Genomic DNA, 27,176 nt, shown 5'->3' with positions numbered 1-27,176 from the left:
TCTGTGCTGCTCTGGATTGATTGTCTCCTGGCCTGGTCCCCTGGGTCTAGTTGAGCTTCTGGGGTCTGAGGTGTCCCGGTCCTGGGACTTGGGTGCACACCTGGTGGTGCCAGGTTCCTCCCCCTTCAACCTCTCCTCTCTACCTGACTGGGGTTTGTGGTTCTCACTCCCCTGACTTTAAAAGAGTCTGAGGTTTCTTTTGCTCCGTCGTCATGTCCTGCCTTTAAAACAAGGGGAAAAAAAACCTCCTGTTTAAGTCTGATTCGTCCAGCATGTTGAGCTGATGCCAGTTTGCAGTACCGACTGAGGGGTGTGAGGAACGACTTGGCATGTGAGAGCGATTCCCGAGGGGGTAAGTAATCATTACCCTACCTGCACCGGTGGGGGAGAGTAAAAGCAGGTCCCAATGCTTCCCTGCCAGAACTCCACTGTACAGCCCAACTCTGTGGAGCGTTGTGCTCCTTCCCGGTTCGTTTTGGCAGGCACAGGGCAGCTGTTTTCTTCGGCGAGCATCGCACCTGAGGGCACCATCTTTTCTGCCGCGCCACATGGCAAGGCTGAAGCTCCAGCACTCCCTTGGGACCCGATTCACCAGTGATTCTGGCAGTTTTATGTGCAGGCCTTTCAGAAGAGGTGACTGGGGAACTGGGATGGATCGCTGCCAGTTTCTTCGTATTTGGTATTTGACGGCTTCTGAGAAGGCGGCCTGGGGCAGTTTGCAGACTCCTGTGGGCTTCCCAAGGGCGAGATCGGAGGCCCAGTAGACCCGTGCGGCTGTTCTGTGGCAGCAAGAGCCTTAAGCTGCAACTTGGAAAGTACTATCTATCTGAAGGTCGTCTGGTGCACATGCCTGTGCCTCGCTAGGTGATTTATGGTTTGGGTGTACCCTCTTACAGTTGCACTAAGAATATTTCTGGACCCTCCTTGAGGAGGTTCAGGGTGTGTGTACATCATTAATGGAGGGGAGAAAGGGATCAGGATTAGGGATCCTACTGTTTTTCACTCTTTCCCTTTCTCAGAGCATGGCAGTACAGTTGGGATTTAATTAGGCTTAGGGCTGTTGACGCCATGTTTCTGTGAGAAATGTTACATTTTGAGGCTAGTGTCGCGGTTGCCAGGCGGGCGGTTTTCCCGCCCAATTGGGCGGTTTTCCGCAACCTGCTGCGGGAAATTTTTGCCCGCTGCGGGTCGCGGTTTTTTGGGCTTGTTTTGGGTTTTTTTCCCGCATTTTTTGTGCGGTTTTTCGGGCCGCGGGGGCTGGGCTACTGACATTTTGGGCGGGACTGATGACGTTTTGGGCGGGGCCGATGACTGAAGAGGCGTGGTCGATAACGGTGGGGCAGAGCTGATGACGCTGGGGGCGGGGTTGATGATGGCGGGGGTGGGGGTGTGAACTTTTTGGGCGGGTTTGGGGACCTGGCAACCCTGGCTAGTGTCCTCCTTTCAGGTTTCTCTCAGTCTCCATGGTAATCCTGCACTCTCTGTGCTGCCCTGGTGGCATTTGCTCTGTGTGCACTGTTTACATCAAATTCGTTTTATTTAGGAAGGTGGCTGGCCTTTTCTGCCTGAAGGTTGCAGGTTCAAGGCTGGTTTATTCATCCTTTCAGACAAAACATACTACAGGAAACTAACTGTAGATCCCACACAGGACTATACAAAATAACTGAAAGACCCGATCAGAACATTTCCTAAACAAGTACAGCCACATCTGAAGAAACTCATACCAAACCAACCTTCTGTGGGCACATTCTACATGCTACCCAAAATCCACAAACCTGGAAACCCGGGCAGACCAATCATATCAGGTATTGGCACACTCACGGAGGAAATATCTGGACTCATAGAGGGAATTCTGAAACCTCTCGTGCACAAAACAAACAGCTTCATACAAGACACCACAGACTTTCCGAATAAATTGAAAAATATCAAGCAACTCCCACCAAGTACCCTTCTGGTCACGATGGATGTAGAATCACTATACAACAACATTCCCCATTTGGATAGCATAGCTGCATAAGTACATAAGTAGTGCCATACTGGGAAAGACCAAAGGTCCATCTAGCCCAGCATCCTGTCACCGACAGTGGCCAATCCAGGTCAAGGGCACCTGGCACGCTCCCCAAACGTAAAAACATTCCAGACAAGTTGTACCTAAAAATGCGGAATTTTTCCAAGTCCATTTAATAGCGGTCTATGGACTTGTCCTTTAGGAATCTATCTAACCCCTTTTTAAACTCCGTCAAGCTAACCGCCCGTACCACGTTCTCCGGCAACGAATTCCAGAGTCTAATTACACGTTGGGTGAAGAAAAATTTTCTCCGATTCGTTTTAAATTTACCACACTGTAGCTTCAACTCATGCCCTCTAGTCCTAGTATTTTTGGATAGCGTGAACAGTCGCTTCACATCCACCCGATCCATTCCACTCATTATTTTATACACTTCTATCATATCTCCCCTCAGCCGTCTCTTCTCCAAGCTAAAAAGCCCTAGCCTTCTCAGCCTCTCTTCATAGGAAAGTCGTCCCATCCCCACTATCATTTTCGTCGCCCTTCGCTGTACCTTTTCCAATTCTACTATATCTTTTTTGAGATACGGAGACCAGTACTGAACACAATACTCCAGGTGCGGTCGCACCATGGAGCGATACAACGGCATTATAACATCCGCACACCTGGACTCCATACCCTTCCTAATAACACCCAACATTCTATTCGCTTTCCTAGCCGCAGCAGCACACTGAGCAGAAGGTTTCAGCGTATCATCGACGACGACACCCAGATCCCTTTCTTGATCCGTAACTCCTAACGCGGAACCTTGCAAGACGTAGCTATAATTCGGGTTCCTCTTACCCACATGCATCACTTTGCACTTGTCAACATTGAACTTCATCTGCCACTTGCACGCCCAATCTCCCAGTCTCACAAGGTCCTCCTGTAATCGTTCACATTCCTCCTGCGACTTGACAACCCTGAATAATTTTGTGTCATCGGCGAATTTAATTACCTCACTAGTCATTCCCATCTCTAGGTCATTTATAAATACATTAAAAAGCAACGGACCCAGCACAGACCCCTGCGGGACCCCACTAACTACCCTCCTCCACTGAGAATACTGGCCACGCAATCCTACTCTCTGCTTCCTATCTTTCAACCAGTTCTTAATCCATAATAATACCCTACCTCCGATTCCATGACTCTGCAATTTCTTCAGGAGTCTTTCGTGCGGCACTTTGTCAAACGCCTTCTGAAAATCCAGATATACAATATCAACCGGCTCCCCATTGTCCACATGTTTGCTTACCCCCTCAAAAAAATGCATTAGATTGGTGAGGCAAGACTTCCCTTCACTAAATCCGTGCTGACTTTGTCTCATCAGTCCATGTTTTTGTATATGCTCTGCAATTTTATTCTTAATAATAGCCTCCACCATCTTGCCCGGCACCGACGTCAGACTCACCGGTCTATAATTTCCCGGATCTCCTCTGGAACCCTTCTTAAAAATCGGAGTAACATTGGCTACCCTCCAGTCTTCCGGTACTACATTCGATTTTAGGGACAGATTGCATATTTCTAACAGTAGCTCCGCAAGTTCATTTTTTAGTTCTATTAATACTCTGGGATGAATACCATCAGGTCCCGGTGATTTACTACTCTTCAGCTTGCTGAACTGACCCATTACATCCTCCAAGGTTACAGAGAATTCGTTTAGTTTCTCCGACTCCCCCGCTTCAAATATTCTTTCCGGCACCGGTGTCCCCCCCCAAATCCTCCTCGGTGAAGACCGAAGCAAAGAATTCATTTAATTTCTCCGCTACGGCTTTGTCCTCCCTGATCGCCCCTTTAACACCATTTTCGTCCAGCGGCCCAACCGACTCTTTGGCCGGTTTCCTGCTTTTAATGTATCTAAAAAATTTTTTACTATGTATTTTTGCTTCCAACGCTAATTTCTTCTCAAAGTCCTTTTTTGCCCTCCTTATCTCCGCTTTGCATTTGGCTTGGCATTCCTTATGATCTATCCTGTTACTTTCAGTTGGTTCTCTTCTCCACTTTCTGAAGGATTGTTTTTTGGCTCTAATGACTTCCTTTATCTTACTGTTTAGCCACGCCGGCTGACGTTTAGTCTTTTTTCCCTTTTTTCTAATACGTGGAATATATTTGTCCTGAACCTCCAGGATGGTGTTTTTAAACAGCATCCACGCCTGACGCAAGTTTTTTACTCTGCGAGCTGCTCCTTTCAGTCTTTTTTTCACCATTTTTCTCATTTTGTCGTAATCACCTTTTCTATAGTTAAACGCTAGCGTACTTGATTTCCTAGTTTCACTTCCTTCAATGCCAATATCAAAACCGATCATATTATCATCACTGTTATCAAGCGGCCCTCGTACCGTTACCCCCTGCACTAGATCATGAGCACCACTAAGGACTAAGTCTAGTATTTTTCCTTCTCTTGTCGGCTCCTGATCTAGCTGTTCCATGAAGCTGTCCTTGATTTCATCAAGAAATCTTATGTCCCTTGCGTGTACAGATGTTACATTAACCCAGTCTATATGCGGGTAATTGAAATCCCCCATTATTATTGTGTTGCCCAGTTTGTTTGCGTCCCTGATTTCCTTTAACATTTCCGCATCCGTCTGTTCGTCCTGGCCAGGCGGACGGTAGTACACTCCTATCACTATCCTTTTCCCCTTTGCACATGGAATTTCAATCCACAGTGATTCCAAGGAGTGTTTTGTTTCCTGCAGAATTTTCAATCTATTTGATTCAAGGCTCTCGTTAATATACAATGCTACCCCTCCACCAATCCGATTCACCCTATCACTACGATATAATTTGTACCCCGGTATGACAGTGTCCCACTGGTTATCCTCCTTCCACCAGGTCTCAGAGATGCCTATTATATCTAATTTTTCATTTAGTGCAATATATTCTAACTCCCCCATCTTATTTCTTAGGCTCCTGGCATTCGCATATAGACATTTCAAACTATGTTTGTTGTTCCTAAGTACATCATGCTTAGTACTTGACAGTATTAATTGGCAATCTTTTGTCTGATTTTTATTATTATTTAAGGATACCCGATCTACTACAATCTCTTTTGCAACCTCACTATCAGGATACTCTATCTTCCCTGTTATGGTGATATCTTTGAAAGATACCTTATCCCGAACCATGCTCTTTTGAGCGACTGTCGGCCTTCCCCCCATTTCTAGTTTAAAAGCTGCTCTATCTCCTTCTTAAACGCCGATGCCAGCAGCCTGGTCCCACTCTGGTTAAGATGGAGCCCATCCTTTCGGAATAGGCTCCCCCTTCCCCAGAATGTTGCCCAGTTCCTAACAAATCTAAAGCCCTCCTCCCTGCACCATCGTCTCATCCACGCATTGAGACTCTGGAGCTCTGCCTGTCTCTTGGGCCCTGCGCGTGGCACAGGTAGCATTTCAGAAAATGCTACCCTGGAGGATCTGGATTTCAGCTTTCTACCTAAGAGCCTAAATTTTGCTTCCAGAACCTCTCTCCCACATTTTCCTATGTCATTAGTACCCACATGTACCAAGACAGCCGTCTCCTCCCCAGCACTATATAAAATCCTATCTAGGTGACGCGTGAGGTCCGCCACCTTCGCACCAGGCAGGCAAGTCACCAGGCGATCCTCACGTCCACCAGCCACCCAGCTATCTATATGCCTAATGATCGAATCACCAAGTACAACAGCTGTCCTAACCTTTCCCTCCCGGGCAATATTTGGAGATATATCCTCGGTGCGAAAGGATAGTACATCCCCTGGTGGGCAGGTCCTGGCTACAGGAGTACTTCCTACTTCACCAGGGTGATGCTCTCCTTCTAGGAGACCTCCCTCCTCCAAGGTAGCACAGGGGCTACCTGACTGGAGGTGGGACTTCTCTACAACATCCCTGTAGGTCTCCTCTATGTACCTCTCTGTCTCCCTCAGCTCCATCAAGTCTGCTACTCTAGCCTCAAGAGAACGGACATGTTCTCTGAGAGCTAGGAGCTCTTTGCATCGGGCACACACATATGACACCTCACCAATTGGGAGATAATCATACATGTGACACTCAATGCAAAAGACTGGATAGCACCCCTCTCGCTGATGGACTGCTGACTCCATCTTAGTGTTTTTTGAGTTTTTCCGTAATTTAAAACTTGCTAAAGTATTAAGGATATCAGCCTATCACTAACTTACAGTTCCTCCTTTAAACCCCAATCTTCAAGTTCCGAAAGCACAAGCAAAATTTGTTCACTTACCAGAGAAATATCCTCTTCTCCCAGAACTTATTAGAAGGAAAGCTGGGCACCTCTCAACCAAGAAAAGGCTTACCAGGGGTTAGGCCGAAGCCAGCATTCCTCCCCCTGAGGGTCACCTGATCTTGGCTAAGAAGTACCTGGTAGCTCTGGGTAGGTGGAGCGAAAGCCCTGGGTAACTGTGGCGAAGACCCTGGGAAGGTCGGGGTGGATTTGGGAGTCACCCCGGATGCAGCTGTGAGGATATGCAGAACGCTGCAAGTCCTCCACAACACCTGGTAGGAGCACTGTGCACCTTGAGCAGAGGCCCCGAGTGGATCGGAACGGACCTGGGAGTCACTCCGGTGAAGGCTCCGAGGATATGCAGATGAGCTGCAAGTCCTCCACGGCACCTGAAAAGGCAACCGGTGGGAGAGCTGGGCACCTCTCAACCAAGAAAAGGCTTACCAGGGGTTAGGCCGAAGCCAGCATTCCTCCCCCTGAGGGTCACCTGATCTTGGCTAAGAAGTACCTGGTAGCTCATGTGGGAGACTCCTAAAAACATCCACACTGGACCATCAATACTCACCAGAAACTATTACAAAATTAATCAAATTTATTTTAACTCACAACTATTTCTGCTTTAACAATTATATCTATCTACAAATAATGGGCACTGTGATGGGCACCAAGGCAGCACCCCAATATGCCAACCTTTTTATGACTGAACTGGAAGAGACATTTCTGAATTTTAGACCACACCCCTAAAATACTACCGGTATATTGATGACATTTTTATGATTTAGGCTGAGGGGGGAAAAAGCTCTAAAACAATTTTACAGTTCTTTCAATACATACCATCCTACAATCCAGATTCAAAATTGACTACTCCCCAGAAAAAGTCAATTTTTTGAACACCACAGTTTCAATCAGCAATGGATACGTACAAACATCCATATATAGGAAACCCACAGACAAATGCAGCTACTTCCACAACTCCAGCTTCCATCCTTCACATACAAAAAAATCCATTATTCATAGCCAAGCCACAAGATAACACCGTATCTGCTATGATCCATGGGACAGAGACAGACACCTCAAAACCCTGACTGCATCCTTCAAACAGGCTACAACCCCAAAATAATCTCCAAGAATATTGCCTCCTCCCTCAAAACACCCAGGGAAAATCTGCTAAAGAAAAAAAAGCCACAGGCAGAATCCCCCTTATAGTGACATACAACCCAGAGCTGGAAAAATTAAGAAAAATCATAAAAGATCTGCAGCCTCTACTCCAGGAGGATGAATTACTGAAAGAGATATTCCCTTATCTTTAGGACACCAGGACTATCATCCAGAGTAGTCTAGTTTTCTTCAGCGATCCAGTCCAGGCAGGGTCTGTAAACTCCCGACTTCATCCGTTCGATATCCTCCGGATTTCTACTGAAGGGGTGACGGGGCGTACAGTCCTGTCTTTCTGCATATGATGGTTTCTGCCTTCCATCCCGTTCCACCTTTGTCTCTTCCTGCTTCTTGGCCATTCAGCATGTACTCCTTTACTATTTAGAAGAGACCAGCGAGTTCCCACAGGCCCTGTCCTCATCTGCAGAAGCCTTGAACAATTGATTTTATATTTAAATCTTTTTTTTATTAAAGTATAAAAAGGAACAATATGCTGTGCAACTGTTGTGTATAAATTACAAATAGAAAACAATAATAATGGCAAGCAGCTATATTAACCCTCCCACTACCACCTTCTACCTTTCCAACCCCAACAACAGCTAATTTCTACTACCCCAAGGAATCCTAATCCACCCTGTTAAATTGTCCAGGGGTACAAAATCCTCTATCGGTGTCAATTTTTTATCAATTTTTTTCAGTTCTTATTCACAAATCACACTGTAAATGACAGGCTGAAAGCGGTCACTTATCTTTGAGATCTGTCCACTCGCTGGACCCCGACAGGTTCCTGTTTCGCTGGTGTTTTGTCAAGGGATCTAAGTGATTGCAGCTGGCACAAACTGTGAAAGGGTCAATAAGATGTCTGCAACCACTTAGATCCCTTGACAAAGCACCAGCGAAACAGGAACCTTCTTTCCTTTGGGTGTGGAGGAGTAGCCTAGTGGTTAGTGCAATGGACTTTGATCCTGGGGAACTGGGTTCGATTCCCACTGCAGCTCCTTGTTATCCTCCATTGCCTCAGGTATATAAATGTGTCTGTATATACTATGTAAACCGCTTTGAATGTAACTGCAAAAACCACTGAAAGGTGGTATATCAAGCTCCATTCCCTTCCCCTAACGTCTCCATATTCTCCCACCTTTAGTGGCTGGATTGGACTTTTTCTTTTTAGTACCTACACTCTGGAATCGATTACCTTCTAGTATCCAACTGGGAGCGCTGCCAAAATGTAAAAATGTCCTGAAAACTTTGTGGTTTACTCAGGGCTTTGGTGGGGCCAAGTTATTGGTTTGGGGGAGGACAGTGTGGTTGTGTGCCTGCAATATTTTTCATTTTAAAGGGAAAGGGGATAGTATTTGATAGACCTTCTTTCTGTGTTTACAGTCAAAGTGGTCTTATCTGCTATCAAAACCTTCTCCATCCCATCCTAAATTGTCTTGTCATATATGGGCACAGACTGGCACTGGCCTTAGTTCTTCATAGAGTCACCATCTAAGCACCACAAATGTCTCCATTGCTAAATAAGTTGTGTATTTAAGACAAAGGAAAAGAAGAATCAGGAAACAATTACATTTTTTATAATATATAACTTCAGAGGAATATAAGGCACTAGTAAAAAAGGCCCGTTTCTGACACAAATGAAACGGGCGCTAGCAAGGTTTTCCTCGGAGTGTGTATGTTTGGGAGAGTGTATGTGAGAGTGACTGTTTGAGAGTCAGAGTGAAAGTGTGAGTGTGTGAGAGAGAGAGTGAGTCTGGGTGTGAGTGTGTTTGTGAGAATGAGAGTGTGTGCAAGTGTGTATGTGAGACACAGTGTGAGAGAGAGTGTGTGTGTGTGGGCGAGAGAGAGAGTGTGTGTGAGACACAGATTCTCTGTTTGAGTGAGTGTATGAGACCAAGCGAGTGTGTGACTGACTGTGTGGCACATAGAGAGTGAATGTGATACAGTGTGAGACAGAGTGTGTGAGAGTGAGAGTTAGAACGACATTGCATATCAGAGAGAGAGTGTGAGCCGTGCCCTCCCAATCCATGGCCATCTGTCCCCTGCTCCCTCCATTCATCCTTTCCCAGCAATTCCCCTCTCTCTCTGAGCCCTGCCCTCCCAATCAATGCCCATCCATGCTCCTCTGTCCCCTGCCCCCTCCATTCATCCCTTTCCAGCAATTCCCCTCTGTCCCTGAGCCCTGCCCTCCCAATCCATGGCCATCCATGTTTCTCTGTCACCTGCCCCCTCCATTCATCCCTATCCAGCATTTTCCCTCTCTGCCTGAGGCCTGCCCTGCAATCCATATCCATCCATGCCCATCTGTCCCCTCCATTCATCCCTATCCTGCATTTCCCCTCTCCCTGAGTCCTGCCCTTCCAATCCATGCCCATCCATGCTCCTCTGTCACCTGACCCCTCCATTCATCCCTATGCAGCATTTCCCCTCTCTGCCTGAGGCCTGCCCTGCAATCCATATCCATCCATGGCCATCTGTCCCCTCCATTCATCCCTATTCAGCATTTCCCCTCTCCCCGAGTCCTGCCCTTCCAATCCATGGCCATCCATGTTTCTCTGTTACCTGCCCCCTCCATTCATCCCTATCCAGCATTTCCCCTCTCTGCCTGAGGCCTGCCCTGCAATCCATATCCATCCATGCCCATCTGTCCCCTCTATTCATCCCTATCCAGCAATTCCCCTCTCTCCCTGAGCCCTGCCCTGCAATCCATATCCATCCATGCCCATCTGTCCCCTCCATTCATCCCTATCCAGCATTTCCCCTCTCCCTGAGTCCTGCCCTTCCAATCCATGCCCATCCATGCTCCTCTGTCCCCTGCCGCCTCCATTCATCCTTTTCCAGCAAGTCCCCTCTCTCCCTTCCATGACCCTCCCTCGCATCCATGCTCCTCTCTCTCCCATATCCCAGCCTGGCCCGCCCTCTTCTTCTCCCCCCCCCCCCCCTCGCATCCATGCATCGTTTTGTTTTTTTTTTCCTTCTTTTTCAATTTACCTCCGTGGCGTTTCCGGCAACGAAGCGTCAGGGAAGGAGGCGGCGCTCCCGACGTCTAGCTTTCCCTTCGCTGTGTTCCGCCTTAAAAAGAAGGCGGAACACAGCGAAGGGAAGGCTAGACGTCGGGAGCACCGCCTCCTTCCCTGACGTTTCGCTTCCCGATTTGTTTGTTTTGTCGTGAGGGCGGGGCAGAGACGGCTGGCTGGCTTGAAGGCTTCACACCACGAATCCACGAACCCTACAGCCTCAGTGACGTCAGATGGCTTCAGGGCTTCACAGAACGTTGTCCTCATTAGAACGTTCACGGTGCGTTTTATTATATTAGATGTGGTTGATAAGTGTGAAATCCTTGAGGTGCTTTAGAGAATCATCTTACAAATATGTGATATCACTGCATGCCTAGGTGTGCTTTTTTTTGCTGTTAAACATTGACTAGTTTTGGATAAAATTAGCCATCTTATAAATGTTTGGGTAGTATAAGTGGAATTTTACTACATGGTCATGTGAGTTTTGTGGCCAGTTCTGCTCCATTCCTCCATTTACTTCATAAGCCTGGGTTCAGAATATGTGCTCATTTCCAGATTCCCATATTATTCTCTTGTCGCTTCTCTGCAGATACAATGGATGAATCTCCACCACACTTCCGGAGCACTTTCTGTGTCCTTCCCAAGCAGCGTATGAACTCCCAGCACTGCCTTTGGTGAGTGGAAAATCCATCTTCCCACAGCACCCAGTGGCTTGAGAGCGGCAGCTTTGAAGGGTCTGTAGATCCTTTGCTACCCCTTTTAGGGTATCTCCCTTGGAGATTCAAAAAAGGCAGACAAATATTACTTGAAAGATTATTGAAACGAGCAAGGTCAAAGAGCAGTTATGGCAGAGTACATCATTCATAACTTGAGAAGAGAGGCTTGCTGTGTGAAAGCACAAGACGCTTAATTGCCCCCCCCCCCAGGTCTTTTTCTACCTAATAAAACAGGATTTCATCCTGTGCCTCTGTCCTTAAGGACCTTAAGAACATTTTCAATATTCCCCTATCTTTCCAGCAGAATTGGGCTGTTCCCCCCCTCCCCCCATCAGTGGGCCTCATTTTCTGAAGTTATCTATTTCTCAAATATGGTTTTACAAAGCTTTTTCAGATCAATTCTTGTATACTGCTAATGTCTGCTTTCCAGGGTTCAGTACGGTTTACATTCTAGGTGAGACAAAAGGAGAAATTAGATTTTTTTTAATTTTTTTTTTTTAATTGTAAATTACCAACTTTGCTCAGTAAAACAGTAAACATATAGCATCCTTCCTTCCATCATCAAAGTTTAACCCATTGTTCTTCCTCCCCCCCCCATCCAACCCTCTCCCCCCATTATCGTATTCCACCCTACCCACAACCAGCATCTTTAGAAACCAACCGCCCCCCGCCCCCCCAGTCTCAAAACCCCATCCTCTCCCATCTACCAACCATCCCCATCCCCCCCTTCAGAAGCTATCAGATGTCACCGCTCACCATCACTGAACGGGAATGACCTAACCCGATCCTGTCTCATCAAGTATTAAGCAGGAGACTAAGCCCCCATGGGCTTAAGGTCTGGAGATATGGGTTCCAGATCCCCTGGAAGGACTTACGCCCCTTTGGAGAGCTCCTTCCATCGCTAGCCTCCCAGGATGCTAATAAATGAATCTGATCCCTCCAATGCCAATACGCCGGAGGGTCTGGAGATATCCAATATTGTAAAATAACTTTTTGGGCTAATTTATGGCACAAAAGAACTGCAAATCTATTCATATTACTAAAGACCCTAGGAGCATCAAGTAGCAATTGTTCCACCGAGCCTCCTATAGCTCGAGCTAACATCCGACTTAAAAAATCTTTTGATCTGCTCCAAAAAGGGTTTAACTTTCGGGCAGCTCCAGAAAGCATGTGCAATAGTGTGAGTGAACCATTTACATTTGGAGCAATTATGATCACCCCTCGCCCCCACATGTGCCAATTGTGCGTTAGTCATATATGCTCTAAGCATTACCCTATACCCACATTCTCTTAGACTTGCATCTTTAGTCAACAAGGGAATGCTTCTGAGTGTGGCAGCAACATCCCAATCCCCTATAGCCACCCCTAGGTCCTCCACCCATTTGGATTTTAAGGACGTAAAATCCCTATCCGGATCTCCTTTTAGCAGGGCCTTATGCAGGTTCGATACTTAGTATCCTACCTCTGATACTTCCTGGAAGAAGTCTCTAATCCGTGCGCCAAGCTGACCTATCGAGGGAGGATATATAGTGTCTAATCTATGCGAAGACAAAACGATTGCCCCATGAAACACCCACTCTTTCTTGGAGCTGTTCAAAGTTTATCATTTCTCTCTCACTCGACAGTAAGTGCTCCAATCTTGCAATGCCCCGTTGTTCCCAGAGTTGAAAAGTAGGGTTATCTGTCCCCAGCTGGAAAGTTACATTGCCCCTCAAGGACTGCTGGTTCGAAACATATGCGTTGCCCCCCAATTTATTCACTATCACCCTCCATACATCCTGCATTGAATTCAGCAATATATTCTCCTTCAGAGGTCCAGGAATTTGAGCCCTCCCAAGGTGCAGCAACGAGTAAAAATCATAAGGGGCATAAAGTGCCTTTTCTAATTCTATCGGTGTATAAATTCATGTCTGTCCAAACCAATCTCCCAGATGTCTCAGTAGGCATGCCCAGTTATATTGTTTTAAATCCGGAATCCCCCCTCCACCCTGACTCCAGGAGCCATGCAACATATCCATCCTGAGTTTTAGCTTTTTGCCTGCCCAGCAAAATGTACTAAACAATTTTTCCATATCATCAAGCTGATCAATCCATAGACTGGTGGGTTGTGTCCATCTACCAGCAGGTGGAGATAGAGAGCAAACTTTTGCCTCCCTATATGTGGTCATGTGCTGCCGGAAACTCCTCAGTATGTTCTCTATCTCAGCAGGCAGAGCCCTCCCTTTCGGGTTGGCTACTGCTCCGCGGACCTTTTCCAAAGTAATGGTGGTCATAGCGGCCTTCCTGCGAAAGGAAGGAGTACAAGTCCATCCTTATCTGGACGACTGGTTGATCCGAGCCCCCTCTTATGCAGAGTGCGGCAAAGCTGTGGACCGGGTAGTTGCTCTTTTGAGCTCCCTGGGATGGATCATCAACTGGGAGAAGAGCCAGCTGCGCCCGACTCAGTCCCTGGAGTATCTGGGAGTTCGATTCGACACCCAAGTGGGCAGAGTGTTCCTGCCAGACAATCGGATTGTCAAACTTCAGGCTCAGGTGGACCAGTTCCTAGTAGCCTCTCCTCTTCGGGCTTGGGACTATGTGCAGCTGTTGGGCTCTATGACGGCCACGATGGAAGTAGTGCCCTGGGCCAGGGCACATATGAGACCACTTCAACACTCTCTGCTGCAGCGCTGGACTCCGATGTCGGAGGATTATGCTGTGCGCCTTCCCTTGGACCCAGCAGTGCGCAAGGCGCTGAGCTGGTGGATGCAGACAGACAAGTTGTCTGCGGGAATGCCTCTGGTGACCCCAGAGTGGATTGTCGTCACGACGGACGCCTCTTTGTCGGGCTGGGGAGCCCACTGTTTGGGAAGGACAGCGCAGGGGCTCTGGTCTCCTGCAGAGGCAAAGTGGTCTATCAACCTCCTGGAACTCAGAGCCATTCGGTTGGCGCTTTTGGAGTTCATCCCGGTACTGGTGTTGAAGCCTGTACGGGTCCTGTCGGACAATGCCACGGCTGTGGCCTATGTCAACCGCCAGGGAGGTACCAAGAGCGCCCCTCTAGCCAAGGAGGCTATGAGTCTATGCCAGTGGGCAGAAGCGAACCTGGAACAGCTGTCAGCGGCCCACATTGCCGGAGTCATGAATGTCAAGGCGGACTTTCTCAGTCGCCATACCTTGGAGCCCGGAGAGTGGCAGCTATCTGCTCAGGCGTTCTTGGACATCACGAAGCGCTGGGGCCAGCCGAGCCTAGATCTGATGGCGTCATCGGCCAATTGCCAAGTGCCGCGCTTTTTCAGCAGAGGACGGGACCCTCGATCCCTGGGAGTAGATGCTCTTCTCCAACAGTGGCCGACACAAGAGCTTCTCTATGTGTTCCCGCCCTGGCCCATGTTGAGCAGGGTGCTAGACCGGGTGGCAAAGCATCCCGGCAGGGTAATCCTGGTGGGTCCGGATTGGCCCAGACGTCCCTGGTATGCGGACTTGATCAGGCTCTCAGTCGACGATCCTCTGCGGCTGCCAGTGGAGCAGGGCCTGTTACATCAGGGTCCCGTGGTGATGGAGGATCCCTCCCCCTTTGGTCTTACGGCCTGGCTATTGAGCGGCAGCGTCTGAGGAAGAAGGGCTTCTCAGACAAGGTCATCGCCACTATGCTGAGAGCGAGGAAGCGCTCTACTTCTACTGCTTACGCCAGGGTTTGGCGTATCTTTGCAGCGTGGTGTGAAGCAGGCTCACTTTCTCCTTTCACTGCTCCAATTTCTTCAGTGTTGGCGTTCCTGCAAGAAGGTCTGGACAAAGGCCTGTCGCTCAGTTCCCTTAAAGTCCAGGTAGCGGCTCTGGCTTGCTTCAGGGGCCGCCTGAAGGGTGCTTCCCTGGCTTCGCAGCCAGATGTGGTGCGCTTTCTCAAGGGAGTTAATCACCTGCGCCCTCCTCTGCACTCAGTGGTGCCTGCGTGGAATCTCAACCTGGTGCTAAGAGCATTGCAGAAGCCGCCGTTTGAACCCTTGTCAAGGGCATCTCTGAAAGACCTGACGTTGAAAGCAGTCTTTTTGGTGGCTATCACTTCAGCCAGAAGAGTTTCCGAGCTCCAGGCGCTCTCATGTCGAGAGCCTTTTCTGCAGTTCACTGAGGCAGGAGTGACTATTCGCACAGTGCCTTCCTTTCTGCCCAAGATTGTTTCTCGCTTCCATGTGAATCAGCAGCTCTGTCTCCCTTCCTTTCGTAGGGAGGACTACCCAGAGGAGTACTCTGCTCTTAAATATCTGGATGTGAGACGAGTCATCATCAGATACTTGGAAGTGACCAATGATTTCCGGAAATCGGATCATCTGTTTGTCCTGTATGCAGGTCCTCGTAGGGGTCTGCAGGTTGCTAAACCTACAGTGGCAAGATGGGTCAAGGAAGCCATTGCAGCGGCTTATGTGGCCGCGGGGAAGGTGCCGCCTATCCAGCTGAAGGCTCACTCCACAAGAGCTCAGGCGGCCTCGATGGCAGAGGCCGGTTCCGTCTCCTTGGAAGAGATATGCAAGGCGGCAACTTGGGCTTCGGCCCATACATTCTCCAAGCATTACCGCTTGACTGTGGCTGCTCGGGCGGAGGCCCGGTTTGGAGCTTCAGTGTTGCGGTCAGGGATTTCTATGTCCCGCCCTGGGTGAGTACTGCTTCGGTACATCCCACCAGTCTATGGATTGATCAGCTTGATGATATGGAAGGTAAAATTATGTATAATCATACCTGATAATTTTCTTTCCATTAATCATAGCTGATCAATCCATAGCCCCTCCCAGATATCTGTACTGTTTTTATTCTGGTTGCATTTCAGGTTCAAGTTCAGTCTTCAGTTACTTCAGAAAGACTTCGTGTTCAAGTTTTTCACTTGGATTCTTCAAGAGTTAAGACGAGTTTGTGTTACAGTGAGCTGCTGCATTCCTCTCCCCTCCGTTTTACGGGGCTGGATTGAGACTTAAAATTCTGCCGGCACTCCCTCCCGCTTCGTGCGGCTGTAGGGCAGCTTTGTACCCCTCCCGCTTCGGCGGTGTTAGGGTCAGTCAGCTCCTCCCGCGGTTGCGGTTGCAGGATAAGCCAGATCCCCCCGCATCGGCGGGTGTGGTGTCCCTCCCCCGCTCCGCGGGGATGAGCTGGACGGATTCCCCTCCCCCACTTGTGTGGGGATGAGCTGGGTTATTTCCCCTCCCCCGTTTCGGCGGTGGTGAGCTGGGCAGAGTGTCCCTTCGTGGGTGTAATTCTCTAAGTGCTGAGTCCTGCGGATGGAGCTTTGATACCGACATACTGAGGAGTTTCCGGCAGCACATGACCACATATAGGGAGGCAAAAGTTTGCTCTCTATCTCCACCTGCTGGTAGATGGACACAACCCACCAGTCTATGGATTGATCAGCTATGATTAATGGAAAGAAAATTATCAGGTATGATTATACATAATTTTACCATATGCATCTCTCATATCTTTCTGCAGTAACCTCAGTGGTAAACTCTGAAGTGCATATAACCGTGGAAATATGACCATTTGTACTAATCCCACTCTTCCCATTAAGGACACTGGAAGGTCTCTCCAACTAGTTAATTGTTTCCTGGTGGCCTCCATTAGAGCTATTATATTTAATCTATACAGAACTCCTATATCCATTGTCAGGTACACCCCTAAGTATTTAAAGGAGCCAACAGCCCACCGTAGAGGGAACTCTAAACCCCATAGGGCCTTTACTTGTGGCGAAGATGGGAAGGCCTCTGATTTCTCTAAGTTAAGACGTAATCCCGCAAAATCCCCATATTCCTTAAAAGAATCTAACAGAGCCTGTAAGGAGGTCTGCGGGCCTCTTAAGCGGACCAACAAGTCGTCAGCAAAAGCTGCCACCTTGAAACAATGGGGACCAAGTTGAGCTCCCTGGATATCGGGGTTCTCCATTATATCTCTTATGAGAGGATCCAATGATAGTACAAAGAGAAGCGGGGAAAGGGGGCATCCCTGTCATGTACCCCAAAGTACTCGAAAGGATTCAGATTCCCGCCCATTAACTGAGACCCACGCCTGAGGGTCAGCATATATTGCCTTAATTACTGAGACAAAACGACCTATAAACCCATAGGCCTTCAAGGAGGTGAAAAGAAACTCCCAATGCACCCGGTCAAAAGCTTTCTCAGCATCAAAGCTGATAAGAATTGACGGGAACTCCCTCCGACATCTATATTCTAGTGTGAATGGTACGTAGATTCTTAGCTACCGTTCTTCTCCCCCCCCCCCCCCCCCTCCCCACAAACCCACTTGTGCCTCATGTATCAGATTAGGTAAAACCGTAGCCAGGCGGTTCGCCATTATTTTAGCAAATGGCTTCGCCTCATAGTTTAAGAGCAATATAGGTCTGTAGGATTCCGGTCTTGTAGGGTCTCTACCTGGCTTAGGTAAAACTATAATTTGAGCCATTGCTAGCGAGGGGGGCAGTGCTTCCTCATCCACACATTTATTGAACAGATTAGTAAGAGGTGGGATAATTTCGAAGCCCATCAATTTGTAAAATTCTGCCCTAAAGCCATCCATTCCTGGTGCTTTCAATAGTGGGCTCTGATTTATCATCACTGCCACTTTGTCTTCTGAAACTGGAGCATTCAAGCGCTGCCTCTCTTTCTTGATTAGCTATCGAAGGTTGCCCTTCTTCGTCAGAGCTTATTTCCGATCTGACGAAGAAGGGCAACCTTCGAAAGCTAATCAAGAAATGTATTACGTTATGTCCAATAAAAAAGGTATCATCTTATTTTCTTTTCCATGTTTTATTTTGTTTGATTTCTATTGATAACCTTAAGAGTGGACTAACACGGCTACCACACTCCTCTACTCATATGAGAGGAATTCCATAACCCAGACTGCCCGCATCCCCAAAGGCGGATAAAAAACAAATGTGGGCCTTTTAAAGCAATTAAGGGTCAACTTACTGTGTATAAATTTGGGTAGAGAGTTCCACAAGAAGGAAGCCAAGTGGAAGAATTAAGAACTGAGTATAGAATCTAGCCTAGAACTGAAGACAAGCAATCTTTGGCTCTGATACCACAGACAGAAGTACAATAATTAAGGCAGGAAGAAATGAAAGTCTCAGCTAGAGTACGTTGAGTCTACATATCGGTGCAGTTCTTCAAAGAACAAATTAGCCAAATGGTAAAGAAAGAGGCTCAGATAGTGGCTGAAACATGTGTCTCAAAAGCTAATCAAGACTCGAGAATAACCCTGAAGTAGAGAACAGAATCAGTGAGTTCCATTCCCAATTCCAAAATGGTGGCCATGACCACATGCGGCAGTGTCGTGCCTCCATTTTCACAATTCAGCCAGTGGGGGCAGCAGCAACTTTGGATGCTTTTGCACCGAAGAGACCACTAGATCACCAGTGCTTTTCAAAGGTAGGCCTGGGGAGGATGGTGTTTGTGGGCTACCTGGAGAGGGAATAGATTTTCTGTCAGGAAGGGATGGGTTTGATCAGGGCCGGTGGAACGCAGTAAGCAGGGTATGCGTGGCGGGGGGGGGGGGGCGCCAGAGACTGCCTTGATACCCTCCCTCCCACCACCACAGCAATGGTGCCATCCCCCTCCTCCATACTACTACCTTGCTGCCCGCCCTGGTGGTGTAGTGGCTTCTGTGAGGGCAGAATCCTACTCTTTCCTTCCTGCTTCCGCTACTCCGTCTCTGGTGCACTCCACTTTTCTGTGCCTGAGATGACTGCCGCCAAAATCTTGGCAGACATTTTGGGAAAACACGGCGGCGGCGCCCACAGCACAAAAGAGAAAAGCGGAGGGCGCCAGAGATGGAGTAGTGGCAGAAGGCAGGAAAGAGTGGGATTCTTTCCTGCAGCCGCAGAGGCCACTATACCACCAGGGTGGGCAGCAAGGTAGGACTCTAGTACGCTGGAGGGGGATGGCAGCATTACTGTGGGGGGGGGGGGGGGGGCAGGTTTTGGCACAGTATAAGTCATCACAAGGACAAAATGCTAATATCAACCTAAGCGTTTATTGTACTTCTGTATTATGTACTAGACTTCTACAAATCTAAATTTTTGTAACCACCTTTTTAGCAATATGTAAGCCACATTGAACCTGCCAGACGGTGGGAAAATGTGGGATACAAATACAATAAATAAAATATAAGGAAACCAATGGGACTGCATTAGGGGCTTAAAGCCCATTTAGTTATGTTAAAACAAATGAGAGATCTGCATGAAAGAAAATATTTATTTTTTTTATTATTTTGACTTATGAAAACCACTTGTCCCTGAAACGTGCTCAAAACAGAAAAATCCATTTGTACAAAAGAGATGAGATGAAAATGTGATTCCATGTGCCCCAATGAAAGAAGAGTTTAATTTTACTTCCAATCTTTATAACACCAGGGCTTCGTAAGACAGATTACAACAACAGTTAAGATGAACCCATCAGTAAACAAGGATATTTTCACTGAAATTTGGCCATATATTACTGTATTTATAGAACGGTGTAGAAAAAGGTGCACAAAATACAGCCTTTATTAATGCCGTTTCCACCAGCTACAATAATTTTTTTAAGCAGTTTTAGTGATATTCAATTTCATTTCATGATATTTATATCTACATATGGGAAGCTTTCAAATAAATTAAAAGGCTGTCATGTAAAAAAACAAAACAAAAAAACTTTTGTTCTTTATCTTGTAAGGCACTAGGCTGAAAAAGGGTGTGGGGAGGGAGAAGAGAGAAAGGAGATGCTGGACTGCCGGGGGGGGGGGGGGGGGGGGGGAGGGAGGGACACCAACTGATAGTTTGCACGGGGGCGCCAGAGACCCAAGCACCGGCCGTGGTTTTGGTTCCGGTTCCAGACGAAACTGAGTGGCAGATTTCAACAGGAACCAAAACCACTGGTTTCGGTTGGCCTCTATCTGTCAATAATGGACACAGACTGTAGAAGTCTCTGTTTTGCCATATTTGGGACACAGACCATAGAAGTCCACCCAGAACCTTTCATTGGGATTATTTCCCTGAAGCTTCACAGTGTTTTGTTGAAGCAGTGTGTTTTGTTGATACAGTGCCGTCATTCTCTGCTTGTATGATGTCTTGTAACATAGTAAATGACGACAGATAAAGAAAGACCTGTACGGTCCATCCAGTCTGCCCAACAAGATAAACTCATTTTACATGGTATGCGATACTTTGGGGAGTTCTTTCCTAATCCTGAAGTACATATAAAGAGCCTCATGCTAGGGCTGTCTACTCCTACTTTGTAGGTCTGGCATTAGTCTTGCACTTCTCTTGGTCTTGGTGAAAACCGTACACAGTCACTCTGAATTACCTGTTAGCATATTTATGTCAAATGTTTCCTTCTGTCTTGGTATGCTTTGCAGTATTTCTCTCACTTTGTCCCCAAATTCCCCACCTCTTGGTTACAGGCATTTGCACATGAGTTCTTGGTCCATGCTCTCTTTCAGGTCTCTACTGCTCACAGAGCTTAGTGACTCAGCGCTCCGGAAACGCCAGCGACCTCCATTCTTCTATATGTTGGCATATATCCTGCAAGGTATTGGAAAATGCTGTGGTTTCCTTACCTCCCTCATGATGGGCAAGACAGAGGGAGTGGATATAATGGGGAAATCAGAGAGGGGGAGCCCCGGAGAAGGGGAAAAGAGAGCATGGAGACCCACAATCTGGACTATAAAGGGGAGGAGGAAAGTAGGGAGTCCAGTATAAGGAATGAAAAAGGGCAGAGGGTCTCCCTGGGAAGAAGAGCAGCAAGTTTCAGGGCTTTGGGGTACAATGTGGAGAATGGGGGTAGGGGAGGTCTCTGGGGTACAATATCAATAATGGTGGTGGGGGAGGTCACAGGTCTCTGATGAATGTTGTTCTTTATCCTCCTATCAGATGACATAAGGTCCCCTGTTTCACTGCTTGTCACTCCGGCAACATTGTATCTGCTAGAGGAGAGTCACCAATGGGAGTTTACTCCAGCACCAGATCAAGCCAGTGAGAGCGAGGATTTCTCAGGGGGTGGAGTCACAGTGAAGCAAAAACAGCCAATCGGCTGTATCAGCTCAGTGCACGTATTCCAAGTGATGTCTTGCTGTGTGCAACTACGCATCTATGATGAGGTAATGACTCATAGAGTTCAATTTGGGGTGAGGGATTCCTGGCCCTCTTATGCAGGTGTGCACATGGGGGGGGGGGGGGGGGGGAGGTTGTTGTACACATTTGGAGAGCGCAGATTGTGGGAGGGGGAGTATTCCTGGCCCTCCTATTCAGTTGTGCACATGGGCCTGGGGAGTGGGGTGCTTTCTGACCCTCCTACAGAGATGTGTATTCACACTATTTGGTCAAGGGTTGAGAGTTCAGACTGATACACCTCTATGAATATAATGATTCCAAAGGTGTCCTGCTGACCCCACAGCCATCTGAAATTTCAGAATGTCTTCAATTAATCTCCTTGAGAGAAATTTCCATACACTGAATAACCGGTATGTGAAATTTTTCATGCATATTTATTGTTGGGTATCTGAAAACCTGAGCAGGAAGCCCTGAACTGAAGTTGTACCCCTCGGCCATCATGTGGTAAACTGTTCTAACATATTGTGTAATGCTGGCGTGACTGTTGCCATTAGTGCCCTGGTGATATGCTGGGATGTGGCCCCCTAAAAGGTACTTCATGGATGTAGACACACTGGGATGTGGGTGACCTATCGCCAGGTGAACAGCAAAAGAATTAAAAACCAAATACAAAACACATCTATTTACTTTCATTCGTTCAGTCTCATCCTTTGGCTGTCCATAGAGAGTCAAGGCAGCGTGCAAGCAATGTACATATTACCAATCACAGTACAGAATACTGGTGTACAGGTGATATAAGGGGATTCAAGAAAGGATACCAGGGTTTATACCTAAATGATTTACTAGTTCAGAAAAAGAAAAGAAAATGTAAAAGAACATTTTTATAAGCACTTTTATTCACAAGAGCTTTTGACTTATTCATACAAAAATTTTTGTCATGTTATAGAATTACCACTGGAAACCCCAGAATTATGCAACCAGGGCCCTGCTTTACTAAAATCTTAAAAGATCTGTTTTGTTTTAGGGGGGAGGGGGTCTATCTTTTGTATTGCTATGATTTTATTTAAAACTGATTATATGCTTTATTGTAATTATTTTTGTCTGTTTATTGATCTTTATGTATTCCACTTTACAATGGATTTGAGCCATCAGGATAGATGAACAAGATATAAATTCAATAGATTACAGAGTCTGAAGCTGCAGCTTCTTTAACTGGATGACTAGAAGGCTGGGTTGAGGGAGAGCACTAGATGGGGTGTACTTAGATTTCAGCAGAGCTTTTAACTTGGTTTAGCATAGGCGATTTATAAATAATAGCCAATAGGGTATTCAAGATGTCAACAATGAATATGTCTGAGGCAAATTTGCAAGCACCACTATCATTGTTTTCAAATCTGTCTTTCATAATCATTGTGGGTATCCTGAAAACATGACTAGCGAGGTGTGTTCCAAAGACTGAGCTGAGAACCACGTTTTGAGAGTTTAGCAGGTAAGATTTATATTTGGGCTGCCCGCAAAAATCAGTTGGAATAGAATAGTATTGGGAGTGAAGTACTTCTTTGCTAAAGGAAGAGTAGAACCTGGAGGTGATGGATCTTATGTTATGGTGGTGATATAGGTAGAACAGGGAGAGGAATGTCCAGCAGGAAAAAGGAGTTGGTAGTTGTCACGTAACACCTGAGTGCTACCCCTAGCACACACCAAGTCAGCACTGCCCAAGTCTGCCTGCAGCAGCGCCTATATTGCCATACTTTCCAACCACCTGGGTCTCGCTTACTTCTGGGTGAGTCTTCCACCTGCAAGCTATTCCCCAGTGGTTTCTAGGGACACTGGGGGAGCACAGACTGACAGGATTCTTAGTCCAGGACAACAGAGCTAACAAACTAATAGGTTTATTATCAAAAAAAGTAGAACAGTGAACGATAAAGATTTAAACAGGAACAGGTAAAATACAAGGATTTTATGTTAAATCTAACTGAACCTAATTAGTACCTGGGGAGATCAGGAAAAGAAACTGCTCACAGGAATTGAACAGTTTTTTAAGGGCCTACACTAAGGCCAGACATTTTTTCTCAATAGTGGCATATGCTACTTCTCTGACCAGGATTCACTGTTACTGGGGTACGATAGTGTTGCAGAAACCCATCTGCTTCCTTGCTTGATGAATGACTAGTAACTTTTGGTGCTGCAGCTACTGCATAGGCCTCTTCCCTAGGGCTGGAACTGCCCACAAAAGCTGCCAACTTTGGTGCAGGGACTGGAGTACTTTTCATTTCAGGCTTGGGGTTATCTGGGCAATCCACTTTGAAATGTCCAGTACACCCACACTGGTAACAAGGACTTTCGTGCCTAAGTCCTTAGGTTTTTGTGGAAAACTGGAAGGTTTACTGGCTCTCCATGGTTGCAGGAATATTCAACTTAGGACCCTGACTGCCCTTGGATCCCAGCTGTTGCGGGTATGGACAGCTTCTCTCTGCCAGCCAGGGAAGGTTAGCCACAAAGATGTCAGCCAACTCAGCCAACCTTCTCCAGAGTAAAGGGCTGGCGATTTGGCAGTCCTCTAGGGTTTTAACGTCAGATCCATTGTGCCACAGATGGTGCTGGTATCTTAGCTGGATCACAAACACACTGTGGGTGTCATTCGCCCCTTTTTGCAGTCTGAAACTTTAGTCTGTAGGTCTCGGGGGTAATGGCATAACAGTTCAACAAAACTTTGCGCACCTCCTCAAACTGGGAGCATGTCTCCATAGACAATCCTTGGAATACCTTGAGTGCTCTACTAGTGAGCTTTCCTCCCAAATAGCGCACCCAGACATTCTTGGGAATCTCATTGAAGTGGCAAATTTTCTCAAAGGCAGTTAGATATCCATCAGTCACCTCAGGTATTATCAAACTGCGCAAACAAGTGGCCTGGAGCTTGGGATACGAGCCATTTCCATCTTCATTTTCTGCATCTGGTATTCACACTTCTAATGCCGCTGTTGGTGCTCTATTATGTAGATCTGCTGGATTTCAGCTGGTGAGGCATCCGGCCCTGCTGGTTCATGGGCCTCTGCCCACAGGGAGTTTGGTCTCCCCCAGGAATGGAATGCCAAACAGGCATGTCCTGCAACTCTTCACTGAGGTCATCCGGTTGCTCTTGTGTTAGGTCAGACATATCTGCTGTCTGACGGCCACTGCTAGTCACCATTAGCACTCAGCTAATCTAAGTACCTCAAAAAAACTGAACAGGGAAGGGGGACCCTGTTGCTGTTGCACTCATTCACTGTGCTCCGTATCTGGAGGTTGCAGATTTTTTTTTTTTTTTTAAACCTCTTAATAACTCGGTGGATGGTGACCCTCACCTACTCCTGCCAGAATTCTGCGCAACTACAGAGCACAGAGTATGCGCAGAATTCTCCAGTCGTGCAGACTTTTTTCTGTGTAGAAAAGGACGGACCCCCCTCCCCCCCAACTGCTCAGCTAACTCACCCACCTCCAACTCTCTGTCCACTGCCACATAGCCTACCTGTGCATTCCCTGATGGTCTAGTGGCCTCTTCGGGGGGGGGGGGGGGGGGCAGGAAAGAACCCCACCCTTTCCTTCTCCGCTGCCGCCACTCTCTTGCTGGTGCTGTGCTTTTTCAAAATGTCCACCAAGACTTCAAGTGGTAATCTTGTGAAACTATAAAATCCTAAGTGACGTAGAACGAGTAGAAGTGAATTGATTTTTTTTACTGTTTCAAAAAGTACAAAGACTAGGGACGCTCAATGAAGTTACATGGAAATACTGTTAAAACAAATAGGAGGAAATATATTTTTCACTCAAAGAATAGTTAAGCTCTGGAACTTGTTGCTGGAGGATGTGGTAACAACAGTTAATGTATCTGGGTTTAAAAAGGTTTGGACAAGTTCCTGGAGGAAAAGTCCATAGTCTGTTATTGAGGTGGACATGGGGGAAGCCACTGCTTGCCTTGGGATTGGTAACATGGAATGTTGCTTCTAATTGGGTTTCTGCCAGATACTTGTGACCTGGATTGGCCACTGTTGGAAACAGGATGCTGGGCTGGATGAACCATTGGTTAGTCCCAGTATAGCTATTCATATGTTCTTATGTAAAAGTCTGTTTTTTTGGAATAATTTTGAATTATTTTCTTTTTTGCTTATTTCCTGAGGACCTTAATTGTATTTCTTTAAGACAAATTTGAATGCCTATATTGTAAACTTTATAAAGAAGAAATAAATATTTTGTTTTGCTATGTATGGTAACTTCCATGGAGAAATATGCCAGTTCTGATCTGCACCTGTTGAAGGAGATTTTTTTTTTTTTTTTTTTTTTTTGTGGATAAGGAACATGTTTCCAATTAATTCATAAATGCTGCCATAGTGTGTCAGACCAGAGGTCCATGAGGGTCACATATGCAACATTATCTATCGGGTATATATTGACTGAAAAGAAGGTTGAGAACCACTGTGAACAAAAGCGAACTCTTGTACAGATGGTACCCTTCAATGCTTTGACGTGCAGATAAAAATTGAATTTTAGAACTGTTTCCCTTGATGCAGGTGTTCTTGTCTCACATGTTTCACTTTTGGGGAGAGGGGAGTTTGTGCATTGCGAGTACTTATTAATGCACAAACGGTTATTAAATGATCCCTCTTCATGTCACTGGTACACCACCATTTCTGTTGGTGATGTAACCAGCTATTTCTTGGCATTAATTCTGTGTAGAATGGGTTGAAAGTTATTCTGTCCTGTTCATCAGCTGGAGCTGTGTGAAATGTCTGCTGTAGAATTCAGATACTGGAAACAGTCAGTATGTAAATGCTGTGAGATATTTGTGTTTTATCATCCCCTTAGACCCGGCACTGTGAGAGCCAGTGGCATCTGCAAACGGAGTGTTCTGATGTGGTCCGAGACTTGCTGGAGTTTCTGCGAGGTCCATGGGAAGCACTGTATCGCATCAAGTTCAACATTGTGATGCACACAGTCATTGATTAATCCATGGATTCCTAAAACTATCCTGTTCCTTTTGGATTCTGTACAGTTACTGTGTCTAGCTACAAGAACAAAGTTTTCCAGGAGACTGTTCCCTATTATAACCGCATTGTGCTTGCTGTCCTGCCCTCACCACCCCTGCTCTCACCGTGGTGAATCTCCATGCTTTCTTGCATGGGGTCAGTTTTTTGTTTTTTTAAAGGTAGAGCATCTAACTTTGGGAGTCTGTTAGCCAAGCCTTTGCTTTTTGATATGTTTCCCTGATGGCTGCCTAAATATAATCAACTGAATTCAAAAGACAGCTACATTTAGCAGGTCAAAAAATGGCCGTCTGAATGGGCATTCCTGGAGCAGGTTTACCACTTAGCTGATGCACAAATAGAAGTCCTAATTCTAACTACACAAATTTTCACCAGCTAGGTTCAGGCGAATTTTCAGCCAAAAAGTAAGCAGAATTTCCTAAAGATAACGGGCGACGTTATCCCTTATTGTGTTTGAAAATTGACTCCAATGTGACTGCCCTCCCTCTCGGAGGAATAGTGTCATATCACACACACAGAGATTGTTTGTCCCATTCTCCCCCAGCAGCTGCAGCTAAAGGGGTCTCGCCATGATTCTGGCTCCCTAGTGCCCATGGCTTGTTTCAGCATTCCCTTCAAAATGATGGTTCATCAGCGCTATCAATGGAAGTAATCAGCTATTTATTTCAACCTACAGCATTGTGGAGCAGATCACATATTCTCTGTAAATGTTTGAAGCATTTCACATTTGACTAAATTGTAAATACATGCTAATTTGATTATTTTACTGTATTTTTGAATGTTAATAAAACTTTGTATCTTGTATTTGCACCTGTTGTCGTGTTACCAGAAAGTGAAGGGGATTTCTAAGAATAGAATGTTGCTCTGGTTTTATAACACGGTTTTTCTCCAAGGACAAAGCAGGCTTTCATATTCTCACATTTAGGTGACCTCATCTGAAGGAGCCCAGTGTGGACGCTGACTAGC

The 27,176-nt window shown here is 46.6% G+C and overlaps 1 protein-coding gene across 3 annotated transcripts in view; it reads left to right on the top strand.

The window, feature by feature from the left end:
* LOC115474687 (serine/threonine-protein kinase 11-interacting protein-like) overlaps nucleotides 1–26,966 on the top strand; it is a 115,341-nt gene extending 88,375 nt beyond the window's left edge. For all 3 annotated transcript variants that reach the window (XM_030210292.1, XM_030210291.1, XM_030210293.1), the window contains 4 exons: nucleotides 11,024–11,108; nucleotides 20,583–20,671; nucleotides 21,013–21,239; nucleotides 26,032–26,966. In XM_030210292.1, coding sequence (XP_030066152.1) covers nucleotides 11,024–11,108; nucleotides 20,583–20,671; nucleotides 21,013–21,239; nucleotides 26,032–26,172 — 542 coding nt within the window. In that variant the 3' untranslated portion in view covers nucleotides 26,173–26,966. The remainder of the gene's footprint in view (nucleotides 1–11,023; nucleotides 11,109–20,582; nucleotides 20,672–21,012; nucleotides 21,240–26,031) is intronic.
* Nucleotides 26,967–27,176: the final 210 nt, after the last annotated feature.

This window comes from Microcaecilia unicolor, chromosome 7 (assembly GCF_901765095.1).
Source record: "Microcaecilia unicolor chromosome 7, aMicUni1.1, whole genome shotgun sequence".
Lineage (NCBI taxonomy): Eukaryota > Metazoa > Chordata > Amphibia > Gymnophiona > Siphonopidae > Microcaecilia > Microcaecilia unicolor.
The sequence above is the reverse complement of the archived record's forward strand: the minus strand, read 5'-3'. Positions and strand labels throughout refer to the sequence as shown.